The sequence below is a fragment of the Hemibagrus wyckioides genome, linkage group LG11, assembly GCF_019097595.1.
Source record: "Hemibagrus wyckioides isolate EC202008001 linkage group LG11, SWU_Hwy_1.0, whole genome shotgun sequence".
Lineage (NCBI taxonomy): Eukaryota > Metazoa > Chordata > Actinopteri > Siluriformes > Bagridae > Hemibagrus > Hemibagrus wyckioides.
In genome coordinates this window covers 20,951,988-20,964,132 of record NC_080720.1, presented here as the reverse complement: position 1 = coordinate 20,964,132, position 12,145 = coordinate 20,951,988, and the positions used below count along the sequence as shown (strand labels likewise).

The following is a 12,145-nucleotide window of genomic DNA, read 5'->3' as shown; positions in this document are numbered from 1 at the left end:
TCAAATACAGAAAGGGGAAAACTGTGATCTCTGTGACTCTGATCATGGCATGATTGTTGGTATCTGATTGAATAATTGGATGAATGATCATGTGTACAGATGTTCCTAATAAAGTGGTCAGTGAGTGTAGAGTACTGTAGCATCATGTATATATATATATATATATATATATATATATATATAAGCATAAATAAAGCACAGACAAAAAAGATTGATCTTGATCTGACCTGGAGCAGTTCTCACAGTCTTGCACTATGCTGTAGCTACTGCTGATGTTCCCGAAGTAGAACTGCTTTTGTACTGTGACGCAGCTAGTCTCTCTGAAGTCCATGCCATCTCCTGCGTCAGCTTCATCTGCACACACACACACACACACACACAAATATTTGAATGCAGGTTTGTATTATTGTATTATTAAAAGATCATCATGTCTTAACCTCCTCGCAAATGCAAACATATTCTGGCCTAAAACATTCTGCTACTTAACTACAATATCATCAACCTCCACAAAAACCCAAAACCAACAGCTGCCAAATATTTATGATTCATTATCCATATTAGACAGTATATGCATGGGGACGTTTCTTGCATGCAGTGGCCTTTTTTTTTGTCTAGTTTTCATGATATTTTATCAGCTAATTAATTTTCTATATCTGTGAACTGTTACTTCTGTAGCTCAACAACTATCTGTCCTGTTTCTGTCCTTTTTTCATGGTAAATGCACGTAGATCCCCAAATGACTAACCCAGAAAAACATGAAATGGTGAAAGGTAATTCCTGAACAACTTGAAACAATTTGTTTTCCTTTTTTTTTGTCAATTATACACTAGATGGCCAAAGGGCACTGGTGGCTCAGTGGTAGTTTTTTTCGCCTACCATGCAGAAAGCCCGGGTTTGATTCCCAGCAAGTGCCCAAACCCCAGCTACTGGATGCAGTGCCGGTCCCAAGCCCAGATAAAAATGGGAGGGTTGCGTCAGGAAGGGCATCCGGCATAAAACCTGTGCCAAGTTGTACGGACCAGTTGGTCCGCTGTGGCGACCCCTCACAACAAAACTAGATGGCCAGATGTTTGAGTATATCTGCTCTAATGACCTGAACTTGTCTGAAAGGTTTTCACTAGATTTTGGAGTGTGGATTTGTGCTCATTCAGCCTCAGTAGCATTACTGAGGTCAGGTACTGAACTCAGGTGAGGAGACCTGGTACATAGTCTGTGTTCCAGTTTATCCTAAAGGTGTTCAGTGGGGTTTGTTCAGGATACTCGAGTTCTTCCTTGGCAAGCCATATCTTGATGGAGTTTGTTTTGTGCACAAATGCATTAACAGCTGGAACTTTCTTGGCTTTTTAGTTTCAGTGAAGAAAAATTGAAATGCAACAGCATAGAAAGACATTCAAGACAATCGTGTGCGATTGAGGGAAGAACCACATATGAGTGTGATGGTCCAGTATCTAAAAACCTTTGACCATATAATTTACATTTAATACATACACTGACCAGGCATAACATTATGACCACCTGGCTAATATTGTGTTGGTTCCCCTTTTGCTGCCAAAACAGCCCTGACCCGTCCTGCACTGTGTATTCTGACACCTTTCTATCAGAACCAGCTTTAACTTCAGCAGTTTGAGCAACAGTAGCTCGTCTGTTGGATCGGATCACACGGGCCAGCCTTCACTCACCACGTCCATCAATGAGCCTTGGTCACCCATGACCCTGTCACCGGTTCACCACTGTTCCTTTCTTGAAGCACTTTTGATAGATACTGACCACTGCAGACCGGGAACACCCCACAAGAGCTGCAGTTTTGGAGATGCTCTGATCCAGTTGTCTAGCCATCACAATTTGGCACTTGTCAAACTTGCTCAGATCCTTATGCCTGCTCATTTTTCCTGCTTCTAACACATCAACTTTGAGGACAAAATGTTCACTTGCTGCCTAATATATCCCACCCACTAACAGGTGCCATGATGAGGAGATCATCAGTGTTATTCATTTCACCTCTCACTGTTCATAATGTTCTGCCTGATCGGTATATTTTCTAAATGTGCGTGCTGAGGTATTATTTGTAACAATAACTCATTTGCACAAATTGTGCCAATAATTCTGGAGTTGTATAAGCTCTTTATTGAACATACCTGTAAGGAACCAGCTATGGTAGGCAAAGCCATAAAGTAACTGCTGAAACAGAGACCTACAGGAAAAAGAAAAGAAAATGAAATAAACATGTAATCGAACAAAAACCTACACTAAAAATATTGTAGTAAATGTTGAATATATTCAGTGGGATACAGACAATACAGGTCTGTGTGACACAACTAACACACCCCCTTCCTGGATAATAAATGGACATTAACACACACCCAGTAGGTGATGAAAATCATTATTTCTTCTTCAATGGAAACTCAGAGCATAGACACTAATGTATAACAGGCTTGGTTCACTTCTGCTTAAAATAAATCTATAGCATATTAATAAACACAGCAAAAACTCACTTGGAGGAGCAATCCAATAAAACAGGTTAAGTCCCAGAGTTGAAAATACAATCTGTAATATCAGCTTTGTGTGTGTGACTCTAATACAAACACTCTACAGTTTAGCATTTGCTCATTCTGTCTCGTACCATGCAGCTGCTGAGGTCCACCAGGCAACGTTTACCAGGTCTGCAATGGTGGGCTACAAGACAAGAAAACAGTTTGAGAGTAAAGCCTTATATCTTAAATGAACATGCTGTTATTTATTCAGCCATGAATGAATGAATTTGTTTGTTTATTAACTCACCACGAATACTCCTCGAGGTGCTGCTCCTGTGTTACTGTTAGGCACAGGTCCACACACAGACTGGTAATCATAAGACTCCGTGTAGGTATAGAAGGAGTTGTTGTAGAGCATATACATCAGAGCCGGGTCCACCTCGCTGAAGAACATACCGATCTATAAAGAAAAACACAAAACGTGAGACTGAAGACTCAAAAAAGTGTGTTTTATACATTTATGTGAGCAAAATATATTTCTCCTGACCTTGTTCCAGTCTTGAATCTGATTGGACAAGATGAGGAAGCCACCGTCATCGATCAGGTAGCACAGCAAGTCCTGCACAGGTAGTACAAGATTCAATAAATGATACATAAATCATACATTTGTTAAAATTTAAATAATGTAAAACTGAAAAATAGCAACCTTTCATTTTAAAAGGTAATTTATCAGCGAAAAATCAGTGAATGGTCATTAGGAAAAATAGAGGGTGTGGTCTTACCTCATGAGCCTCACAGTCCATCTCACAATCACTGGTTTGTCCACACTGAGGAAGTGATTTCAACCATACGAATATTAATCAAATAAAATTTTATTTATGCCCTTCATTTTTAAATTGATCTCAATTTCAATACAAATAAAACTCTGTCTCTTTATTCTTGCACTGTTCAGAGAAAAGAGCAGGGAAAGTGTATTAGGAGTGTGGGATCAATTACTAAGGGAAATAAAACAACTGCTCACAGAATAAACGAATCTCGGGCTATTATTTCAGTGATTTGTGATAGCTGTAGTTTAGTTTGTTGTGGACTCCACATCACACTGAACTACACAACCCTCACTATATGTGGTGATACTAGACCACATGTACATGTCATGTCATTTTTCAGACTGGTACAGTCGTCACATTGATAGATACAGGATACACATCATCTTGTCTAAACCTCAGGAATAATGATCAGGACTGGAAACTGGAAACGATGGTAGTTCCGAAAACATGGAAATGTGAAGAATCTTTGCCTTAATATTGATTTGTCTGGCTGCTGGTAAATAGTCTCAACCTTTATCATATTTATTACCCAAGACAATGTATGTATATTCATACGTCATCTGAAAAAAATGAGAGTATATGGATGAGTGTGTTTTACCATTTGAGAACTCTGCCGAGTGTTATCGGTGTGATTGCTGGCAAGGAACTTAAACTTTGAAGTCCAAACTTCAAGGTCCAACTTTACACCCACAACTGAGTGTGCGTGAGAGAGAGAGAGAGAGAGAGAGTCAATAAATGTCAATAAAACTATGAAAAAAGCCGCCAAACATCATAATTATAGATCTTGCTTTATCACCAGGTTCGTCTTATAACACTTGGATGGAAATGCGCTTTACACGACATGTTTAATGATATGTCACAAAGTTCCTTCGTTGTGTCCATCTACACAATAGTGTTATGAAACAGATGCTACACACAATGTACATTCCCCACAATATTACTGCCTTGTAATAAAGGCAGCTCCTAAACCTTTATAGTATGTTAAAAACAAAGTGTTGTGGTCACATGGCTTTCGAATAGCATGCTCCTTTCATAAACAACTGCTTTGGAGTTATCTGTTATTGTATACTGGCACTTTTGGAATCCAACCCTGATATCTGATTGTGTCACATATGCAAAGAAATGCAAACTTCTAAACTTGTACCATCTTTCCACTAGGAAAGCAATATCTGTCAAATGAATTCTATTAACTTTTTTTTTTTTATTGATTTTATTGTGATGCCTCAACAGCAAGCTTGGATTTTATTCTGCCTACTTTAAATTCATACGGGTTAAAGTTAATACATTTATGATACAAACCAAAACATTTTTATGTTTGAAATGAACACAACATTTTCACCAAGTGCACACAGTGGTTGATGGTTCATTTTGTGCTGAAGAAATATTCCAAGTTAGTAACATAATATATTTTCTAAACTGGAAGATGAAGGTGATGAAATTACCAGCTGGCTTGATGTTTCTGGACCCCACTGTAATGTCCACTGCTGTACTGACCAGGATGCCAACTGTGTCATTCTCTTGATCCTGGAAGATTGCATTTGCTGGAGAAAATAAATAGATAAAAACAAACAAATAAATAAATAAGCAAATAAGTAAAAAATATTCAGAAATTAAACGATGCATTTGTTTCAGTGGAATATGTCATTGACGATCTGATGATGCAGTCAAAGCAGCCATCACTCAGATGGTCACATAACATGAATTTTATATAATAATAAAAATGATCTGACTTTACGGATACGTCGATGCTTGGACTGTTTCAGTTGTGTGTGTCTTTCAACTTTTATCCAAAACATGCAGTTTTAAGTAGTGCAGCTATTCCCTAAATATTGAAAGGAGTGCACTGAATCTTTACATCCATTAAGCCTTTTTTTATATGATTAAGCTTCCTTAGGATATAATTTACACCAATTTTTTGAGAAAGTAAAAACATTTCTCAGTGTGTGAGTGTGTGCGCTAAATGTGTTTCTGCGTGTTTACTCACGGCTACGATAGGGTGCTCTAAAGATGTAGCCCTTGTTGTCCAGACTGCGGCGATAATAACTGGCATTAAATGGCTCTGGATCCTCCTCCCAAGTCTCAGCAGCTCTGACACACACACACATTCAAAATCCTTTTTAGAATAAATCCCTAAAATGTACTCTTATACCTAACATGCTATATTTTGCTTAAATGAGAATGAGAAGCATTTTAACCTGTAATTACACAGTTAATCAGACTCACTTATTGGGAAAAATACGAGTGATGCCTCCGTCTGTAGCTGCAAAAACGGCCAAAAATCCATGCCTAGAGGACAAGGAAAGAATGCACACAGACACACACAACAGTGTAGCACAAACTGTACCTTACAGCAAATGTGTTATTTTGAGTGACTGGCCTCTGACTAGTCCTATTAGATATATAGTTGTGTCAGGATATGTAGCTGAATTGCACTAACGTGTTGAGGTCCTTCGTTTTCCACACTTTCTCCACCAACTGTCTGATAATGCCCGTGTCCAGGATCAGGTTATGCAGCAGGAAGTTGTCACCTTCAAGTCACATGAAAGGTTGATTAATACTGCTGGGAACTGATTAATGTCAGGGAAACAACAAAAAGATGCTTTAATCTAACTATTTGATGCAGTCTATCTAGTGGTCCACCTGTATAGTCATTTATTATTAAATCTTTTCCAAGAAATTTGTCTTTTCATTGTTATAACAGGTATGTTACAAAGGATACTGCTGGCATTAAAGTTCCCCAAAATAACATGATGTACACCATTGGTTTAAAAATGCATCCAGGGGTCACAACACAGTATCATCCAAAGTTATTTCATATTTATTATATATATCATATATATTATAATTATTTGATTGATCACTTGGACTGAACAAGTTTAATCAAAACCTCAGTAACTCAAACAAGTTTATAAAATAGGTCTACATGGACTTAATGTGCTCTGTTTTCAGAAAAAACAAATTATTATTATCCACATTTACATCATAGATTATGGATCTATGTAGGATTATGTTCAGAGTGCATCTGTAGAATTGATTTTTCCTGGTTCCTGGCTGCAAAAAGTGTGAGAATAGCTGATCTATACAAGTATTTTAAGGATTCAGTCAAGATTCAGTCAAGAATGGTTATTATGAAAGATTTTGTCATTAGTCAATACATCATGGTATTCAGTGCAAGAGTAGAATTTCTTCACAAGCCTCACATTGTTTGGAATCTGGAGTGACTTTCTCCATCAGAGCAATGAAGGTGTGCAGGAACTCTGTGTTGTTGCTAGAAAGCTCCAGCTCTTTGCAGTATTCCCTAAGAAGTAGATGCATTGTTTAATAGTCACAATACACACACTCCTACCTCTACCACCAACACACAGAGGATTGTTACAATCATCACACTGTTACAGTGCATGCCAGCAGCTGAATAAATATATATTTTGACTTTGAAAAACATGTTTAATCCAAATACATGGCTATACACTGTATTCACTTAAAGACAACACACCCTGGAAAACAATCAATACATGGGCAGGCACAAAAAACATGCACCAAAAATGCAATGGCTCAGCAAAGTGCTGCAACATGCAACAGCCAAACCTATTTTGGAAAATGAGAACATCACATAAAACAATGGCCCGTATTCATCAAAGTCACTAATCTGATCATAAAACAAGTGTATGCTAATTCCACTGACGGTGTCCTTATTAATGATCTTGTTACTATTAATGACCTTATTAATGATTTGTCTTCCTGTACAATCAAATTCAGGCCACCTAACAACCTGAAAACGATCGACTTGCTGTCAAATAATCAATATGAACACCGGTATGATCAGTAAATATCGCAAGTAGCCTGTAGTAGGTAGAGTAGTGTAAGTAAGTAGCGGGTGTGCAAACCTCAGGCTTCCGCACAATATGATTTAGATTCACAAGGCAATAATTTGATGTTTCACAATACCACTAAATCTGCTATGATATGATAAGATCCGAATTAGAAGCCTCTGACCAACTTTGTTTCGACTCTGGGGTAGGAATACTCTTAATCGTGAATGATGATGACATAGAGAAGAATTATTTTAAGTATCTGAGGTACGGGCAATTTACACATCAGTTCACAAATATAAACTATATTGATTATCCTTTTATTCATAATAATCTTTTATAATGAAAGATCTATAATAATTGTTGTCATAGATAACAGTTCTATCTTTGCCTTATACATCAATGCACTGATCTAAACTAATTATCTTAGTGATCATCTTCGCCTAATCATCGCACCCCTATTAAGGAGTAACAATAAAACTAGAAAATAACTGTGCTTATAACAATACAATTGTGCACATGGAACCTAAGACACAGATATAGCTAATGCAGTTTATTGTCCAAATCCATCCATTTTCTTGAAAGGGCAAAAGGCAGGATCTGAACCTACAACCCTGAAGGTGCAAGGCAAATGTGCTATCCACTTAGTGTTTACATGTAATTTATACATTTGAGAGAATTAGCATATGTGCAACTTCATCAATTCATTGTTCCTTCATTTTGGTAATAGGTTCATTTGTGAACAAGAGACACCATGAAGCTTTGACCTGGATACAAGACTAAAGTGGGTCAGATGCAAATATATTCATTTGGTAGCCTGACGTTCAGTGCTTGATTCATTTTTTTCTGTGTTCCGTAGATATGAAATAAGGATTTGTTTACCGGTTCTGAATGAGAGCTTGGCTCTACTGTATTTCATTGAATCTTCAATTAAATCTAAATGATTCTAAATGTAATAAAAAAACGAGTTATAAATAGTTTGGTGAGGATGAAAGACCATTTTCTCTACCTGGTCTTTAACAAGAGGAATCCCTGGTCTCTTTAAAGGAGTGCATTCCCATGTTTATGACAAAATCGCCTCTAACTCCATATAGTCTGCTAAATGATTTAATTTACTTGTCTGTATCATATGATGTGATGCATGTAAATGAGTTGTATATCAAGGGGTGTGCCTAATGCACATGATCTAAAGGAGCTTGCATCCTCGTGGCACTCAGATCAACACTCATTTTGATGTCGTTTCATGAATCAGACTCAGATTTGTTCATACATCATATCGCACATCCAAATCTGTGCTTGTTTCCATGCAGCTCTGATGAATAAATGCCATTGTCTTTCCCATGCGATGAAGAAACAGAAAGGTAGTTGAAGTTGTGAGAGCATTAGGATTACAGGACCAGGGAAAATTAAGCTCTTATATGTTACTTAATTTATAATCTCCAACACTTGAGAAAGAGAGAGACAGACATTATAGAATAAAAAACACAACAGCACACACCTGGAACACAATGTATACACGCAGACACACACACACTCAAACACACACTCTGAATGATGACTGCTACTACTGGTTACTAGACACCTCGACGACATAAAGGAGATGGTATATGTCATTTACAGATAAAACATGGACATATCAATCACGGTGGGCTCAAGCAATTACGCAGAACTACCTTGGGGCTATCAACACATGTCCCTCTGACTCAAAAGTTTGTGGCAGCAGAGATTCAAAATCTGCAACAGAAAGGGGGCAAGATTATCCAGGGAGGCAGCAAGCTTAGTGAGCAGGGAGGAGAGTCTGGGAGAGAGAAAAAACAGCAGCTGCTCTTCAACGGGTGCAGGGACGCAGTGGTGGGGGGGTTTACGTTACCATAGCAACACCGAGGAATCACGGGGGAAAGACCAGTGTTAGCCAATATGGTGCCTCAATATAAAGTCCTATCACTGGCCGTCAAAAGACAGCACTGCAGTTTCGCAGGCAAACTTTTTTTGTGTGTTTTGTGGAGAAAGCACAAATTGCATGCCAATTTTCAGTTTGTTTGCTGATGCTTTTGCATGTCAGAGAACTGGCTCAAACGTTCAGCGCTGAATGAAACGAGTTCTCTGACGCAATGCCCTCAAAATGGGGAGTATTTCATTTGTGTTCTTTTGTAAGCAGGCATCAACATGGCCAACTATTTTGCAGGAAGGTGGGTGAGGCGGGGGTCCTGATGGAGGTGTTCACTCCTCAGACTGGCACGGTGGAATGACGTTGTCTGGGACACAATCGAAGGATGTGCACTGCATTGTGAAAAGGTGAGAAACAGGGCAACATGTTCCACCTGTTAACACTGAAAGTGCTCTGTCTTGCTAATAAAAGTTGACAATGAGTGAAATCTCCTGCAAGCTACGACTGCATTCTTAAGTCTCTTATTAGTTGTGATTACAGAAGTGCCCAGGTAGTATCCCAAGCACAATGCCATGCACATCCAGATTGGAATTTCTGAGGGAGTGGGTGATCCATTGCCGTGCCAGTCTGAGGGGTGATATAGGGGCAAAGGAGTCAAGCTGATGGAAACATGGGGGAAGGGGTGAGGGGAGGTGTCACAGTAGGATGACAAACAAACCAGGAGCGGTCACGCTCCAGCACCAACACAAGACAAACGGACTTGAAGGAAAACCTGCTTTCGTTTACTTAAATAAGAAAAATATGAGCTATTTTGGCTGTGTTACTACTTTAAACACTACAATAAATATGTGGAAGAGAAGGCGTGGTCGAGTGCCGGTTTGTGAGGTTTAGAGTAATTGCTCTAATCATGTGCTCTCTTATGCAGTAAACACAGGGAGGAATAAAAGGGAGGAGAGAGAGCGCAGTGAAGAGAGAGCTGAATGCACAGAGCCATGTGTGTCAATGTGTGGGTGTGAAATAAAAAACTGAAAAGCTGAACTGTGCAAATAAAACTCACTGTATGGAATAAACCTTGTCTGCCTCAAGCATCCTCACTCCCCTCCCTCAGCCACTCAGGGCACGTTATACTGGTGCCAAAACCTGGGATCTTTGAGGAAGCTACACTGTCATAGAGCCCTCACCACTGGCTGAGCTTTTGAAATCCCTTGCTGACCTCCATACCACCCAACATCAACATTTCACCTCTCCTCCAATCCTGTGTACACTTCCTCTTTCCCACAAGTGCAGGAAACTGGCCAGCCAGAGGTAGGAGTGAGGCCTGAGCTGAACTGCTGGAGCTGCAGAGAAACTGGACACATCCAAGATGGAGGGAGAGATGCTGCCTGGTTGTGTCAACGTCAGTGCTACATCAAAGGAGCTCAGAGGGAGAATAGGTCCCCATCCCTCCCTTGCTCCAGGAAATCTCTCTTGTGGGATTTTCCCATGAAGCAGACACATGACGAGATGCTCCGACATTCTAATAACCAAGTGAGAGTAATTGATGGTCAGTGCCTCCAGCCTGATTTTGCACTCTCTTACCTGTATTATTGTGTTATTAAAGATAGCCTTAACTGAGTGACACAGGACACTTAAACTAAAGAAGAAACAACCCAAGTGTTGGTCAGAAAGAGCTGCACAGGAAATGCTTTTCCAGGCGGTCACTGTAATCTGATGGCTGGTTACTTGGGTCACAAAAAACACTGAAACATCTAATGGCCCACTGTTATTGGCTGGGCTTTCACGACGATGTTCACAAGTGGTGTGTGGCATGTTGAGAATGCCAGCTGGTGAATCTGCAAGCCACCCCAAATGTGCCATTGTGCCATTACTGCTAATCCAGGTCCCCTTCGAAACAATTGGGTTGGACCTCGTCAAGCCATTAGAGCAGTCAGCACCGGAATATCGGTTTATATTAGTTCTGGTGGACTATGCAACATGACATCTGGAAGCTATGCCACAGTGCATGATCTCAGCATGTAGCATGCCAGAGGCACTCTTCCATATAATCTCCCGAGTCATGATCCTGAAACTGATCCTGTCTGAGGCCCTATGTAAAAATTATTAGTCATTAAATAATTTTTCGTTCACAAAGGATGCATGGAATTGGGATAAGTGGCTGGAACCCCTACTGTTTGCGGTGTGAGAGGTCCTGCAAACCTTCACAGGATTTTCCCCATCTGGGTTACCCTATGGGCGTAGACCTCGCAGCATGCTAGGTCTTGTGATAGGAAATAGAGAGGAGTAAGAATAAAACTAAACATGTTTTGAACCTGAGTGCCAAACTCTACAGACTGGGTCACCTGTTGATGGAGAATTTGCGGCAGGCACAAGAACTTTAGGCCCGGCTGTATGATGGGGTGCCTAGCTACATGAGTTCACACCAGGAGATAATGTACTTGTTTTACAACCCACAACAAGCTCCAAATTATTCACAAAGTGGCCAGGGCCCTTTGAAGTCACATGGAGAGTCAGGGAGGTCAACTATAAGGTTAAGTGAAAGGATATAGGTAAAGCACGGCAAATTTACCACCTCAACCTTCTAAACCATGGAGGGAAGTGGTCCCTGTGGCATTGGCAATGGTGATTCCTGAGAGGGAGGAGCTGGAATTAGCTAAAATTAAAACCATTCCATTCATGCACTCTGGTCCCTTGTGGAGACCACCCCTCACCGTCCCAACTAATAGAGGTTGCAAAGTTGCATAAAGGGTTTTCTAATGTTTTCTTGCTTCTCCCTGACCGTAATAACATCAGAGAACACCACATTGACACACCCTGTAGGTCACTCATACAGGTTGGAATCATGCTAAATCCAAAAAAGTAAGCAATTGGATGGGTGGAAGCAGGGTATCTGGTTTTCACATGGGTCATGGGCAGGTGTGGCCGCAAATTAATAAAAACCTCAGCAACTGTGGCCTGCCCAAGGCCCAAGATCAAAAAAAGGGGTGACACAGTTCTTGGAGCTGGCTGGTTATTATTGCTGGTTTATACCTAACTATTCAGACGTCACCTGTGTGCTGACTGATCTCATTAAAAAGGGAGCACCAGACCTGTTCCAGTGGATGGAGCCATGCTAGTAGGCATTCACTAAGGTAAAGGCTGCACTCTGTAGTG

The 12,145-nt window shown here is 40.0% G+C and overlaps 1 protein-coding gene across 2 annotated transcripts in view; it reads right to left on the bottom strand.

The window, feature by feature from the left end:
- Window positions 1-12,145, bottom strand: part of cacna2d2a (calcium channel, voltage-dependent, alpha 2/delta subunit 2a) — a 208,772-nt gene that overhangs the window by 5,017 nt on the left and 191,610 nt on the right. For both annotated transcript variants that reach the window (XM_058404248.1, XM_058404249.1), the window contains 13 exons: window positions 8,781-8,841; window positions 6,499-6,596; window positions 5,736-5,826; window positions 5,522-5,584; window positions 5,283-5,386; window positions 4,741-4,839; window positions 3,897-3,991; window positions 3,254-3,298; window positions 3,019-3,090; window positions 2,779-2,931; window positions 2,621-2,673; window positions 2,136-2,191; window positions 228-354 (listed from right to left, as the gene is read on the bottom strand). In XM_058404248.1, coding sequence (XP_058260231.1) covers window positions 228-354; window positions 2,136-2,191; window positions 2,621-2,673; window positions 2,779-2,931; window positions 3,019-3,090; window positions 3,254-3,298; window positions 3,897-3,991; window positions 4,741-4,839; window positions 5,283-5,386; window positions 5,522-5,584; window positions 5,736-5,826; window positions 6,499-6,596; window positions 8,781-8,841 — 1,117 coding nt within the window. The remainder of the gene's footprint in view (window positions 1-227; window positions 355-2,135; window positions 2,192-2,620; window positions 2,674-2,778; window positions 2,932-3,018; window positions 3,091-3,253; window positions 3,299-3,896; window positions 3,992-4,740; window positions 4,840-5,282; window positions 5,387-5,521; window positions 5,585-5,735; window positions 5,827-6,498; window positions 6,597-8,780; window positions 8,842-12,145) is intronic.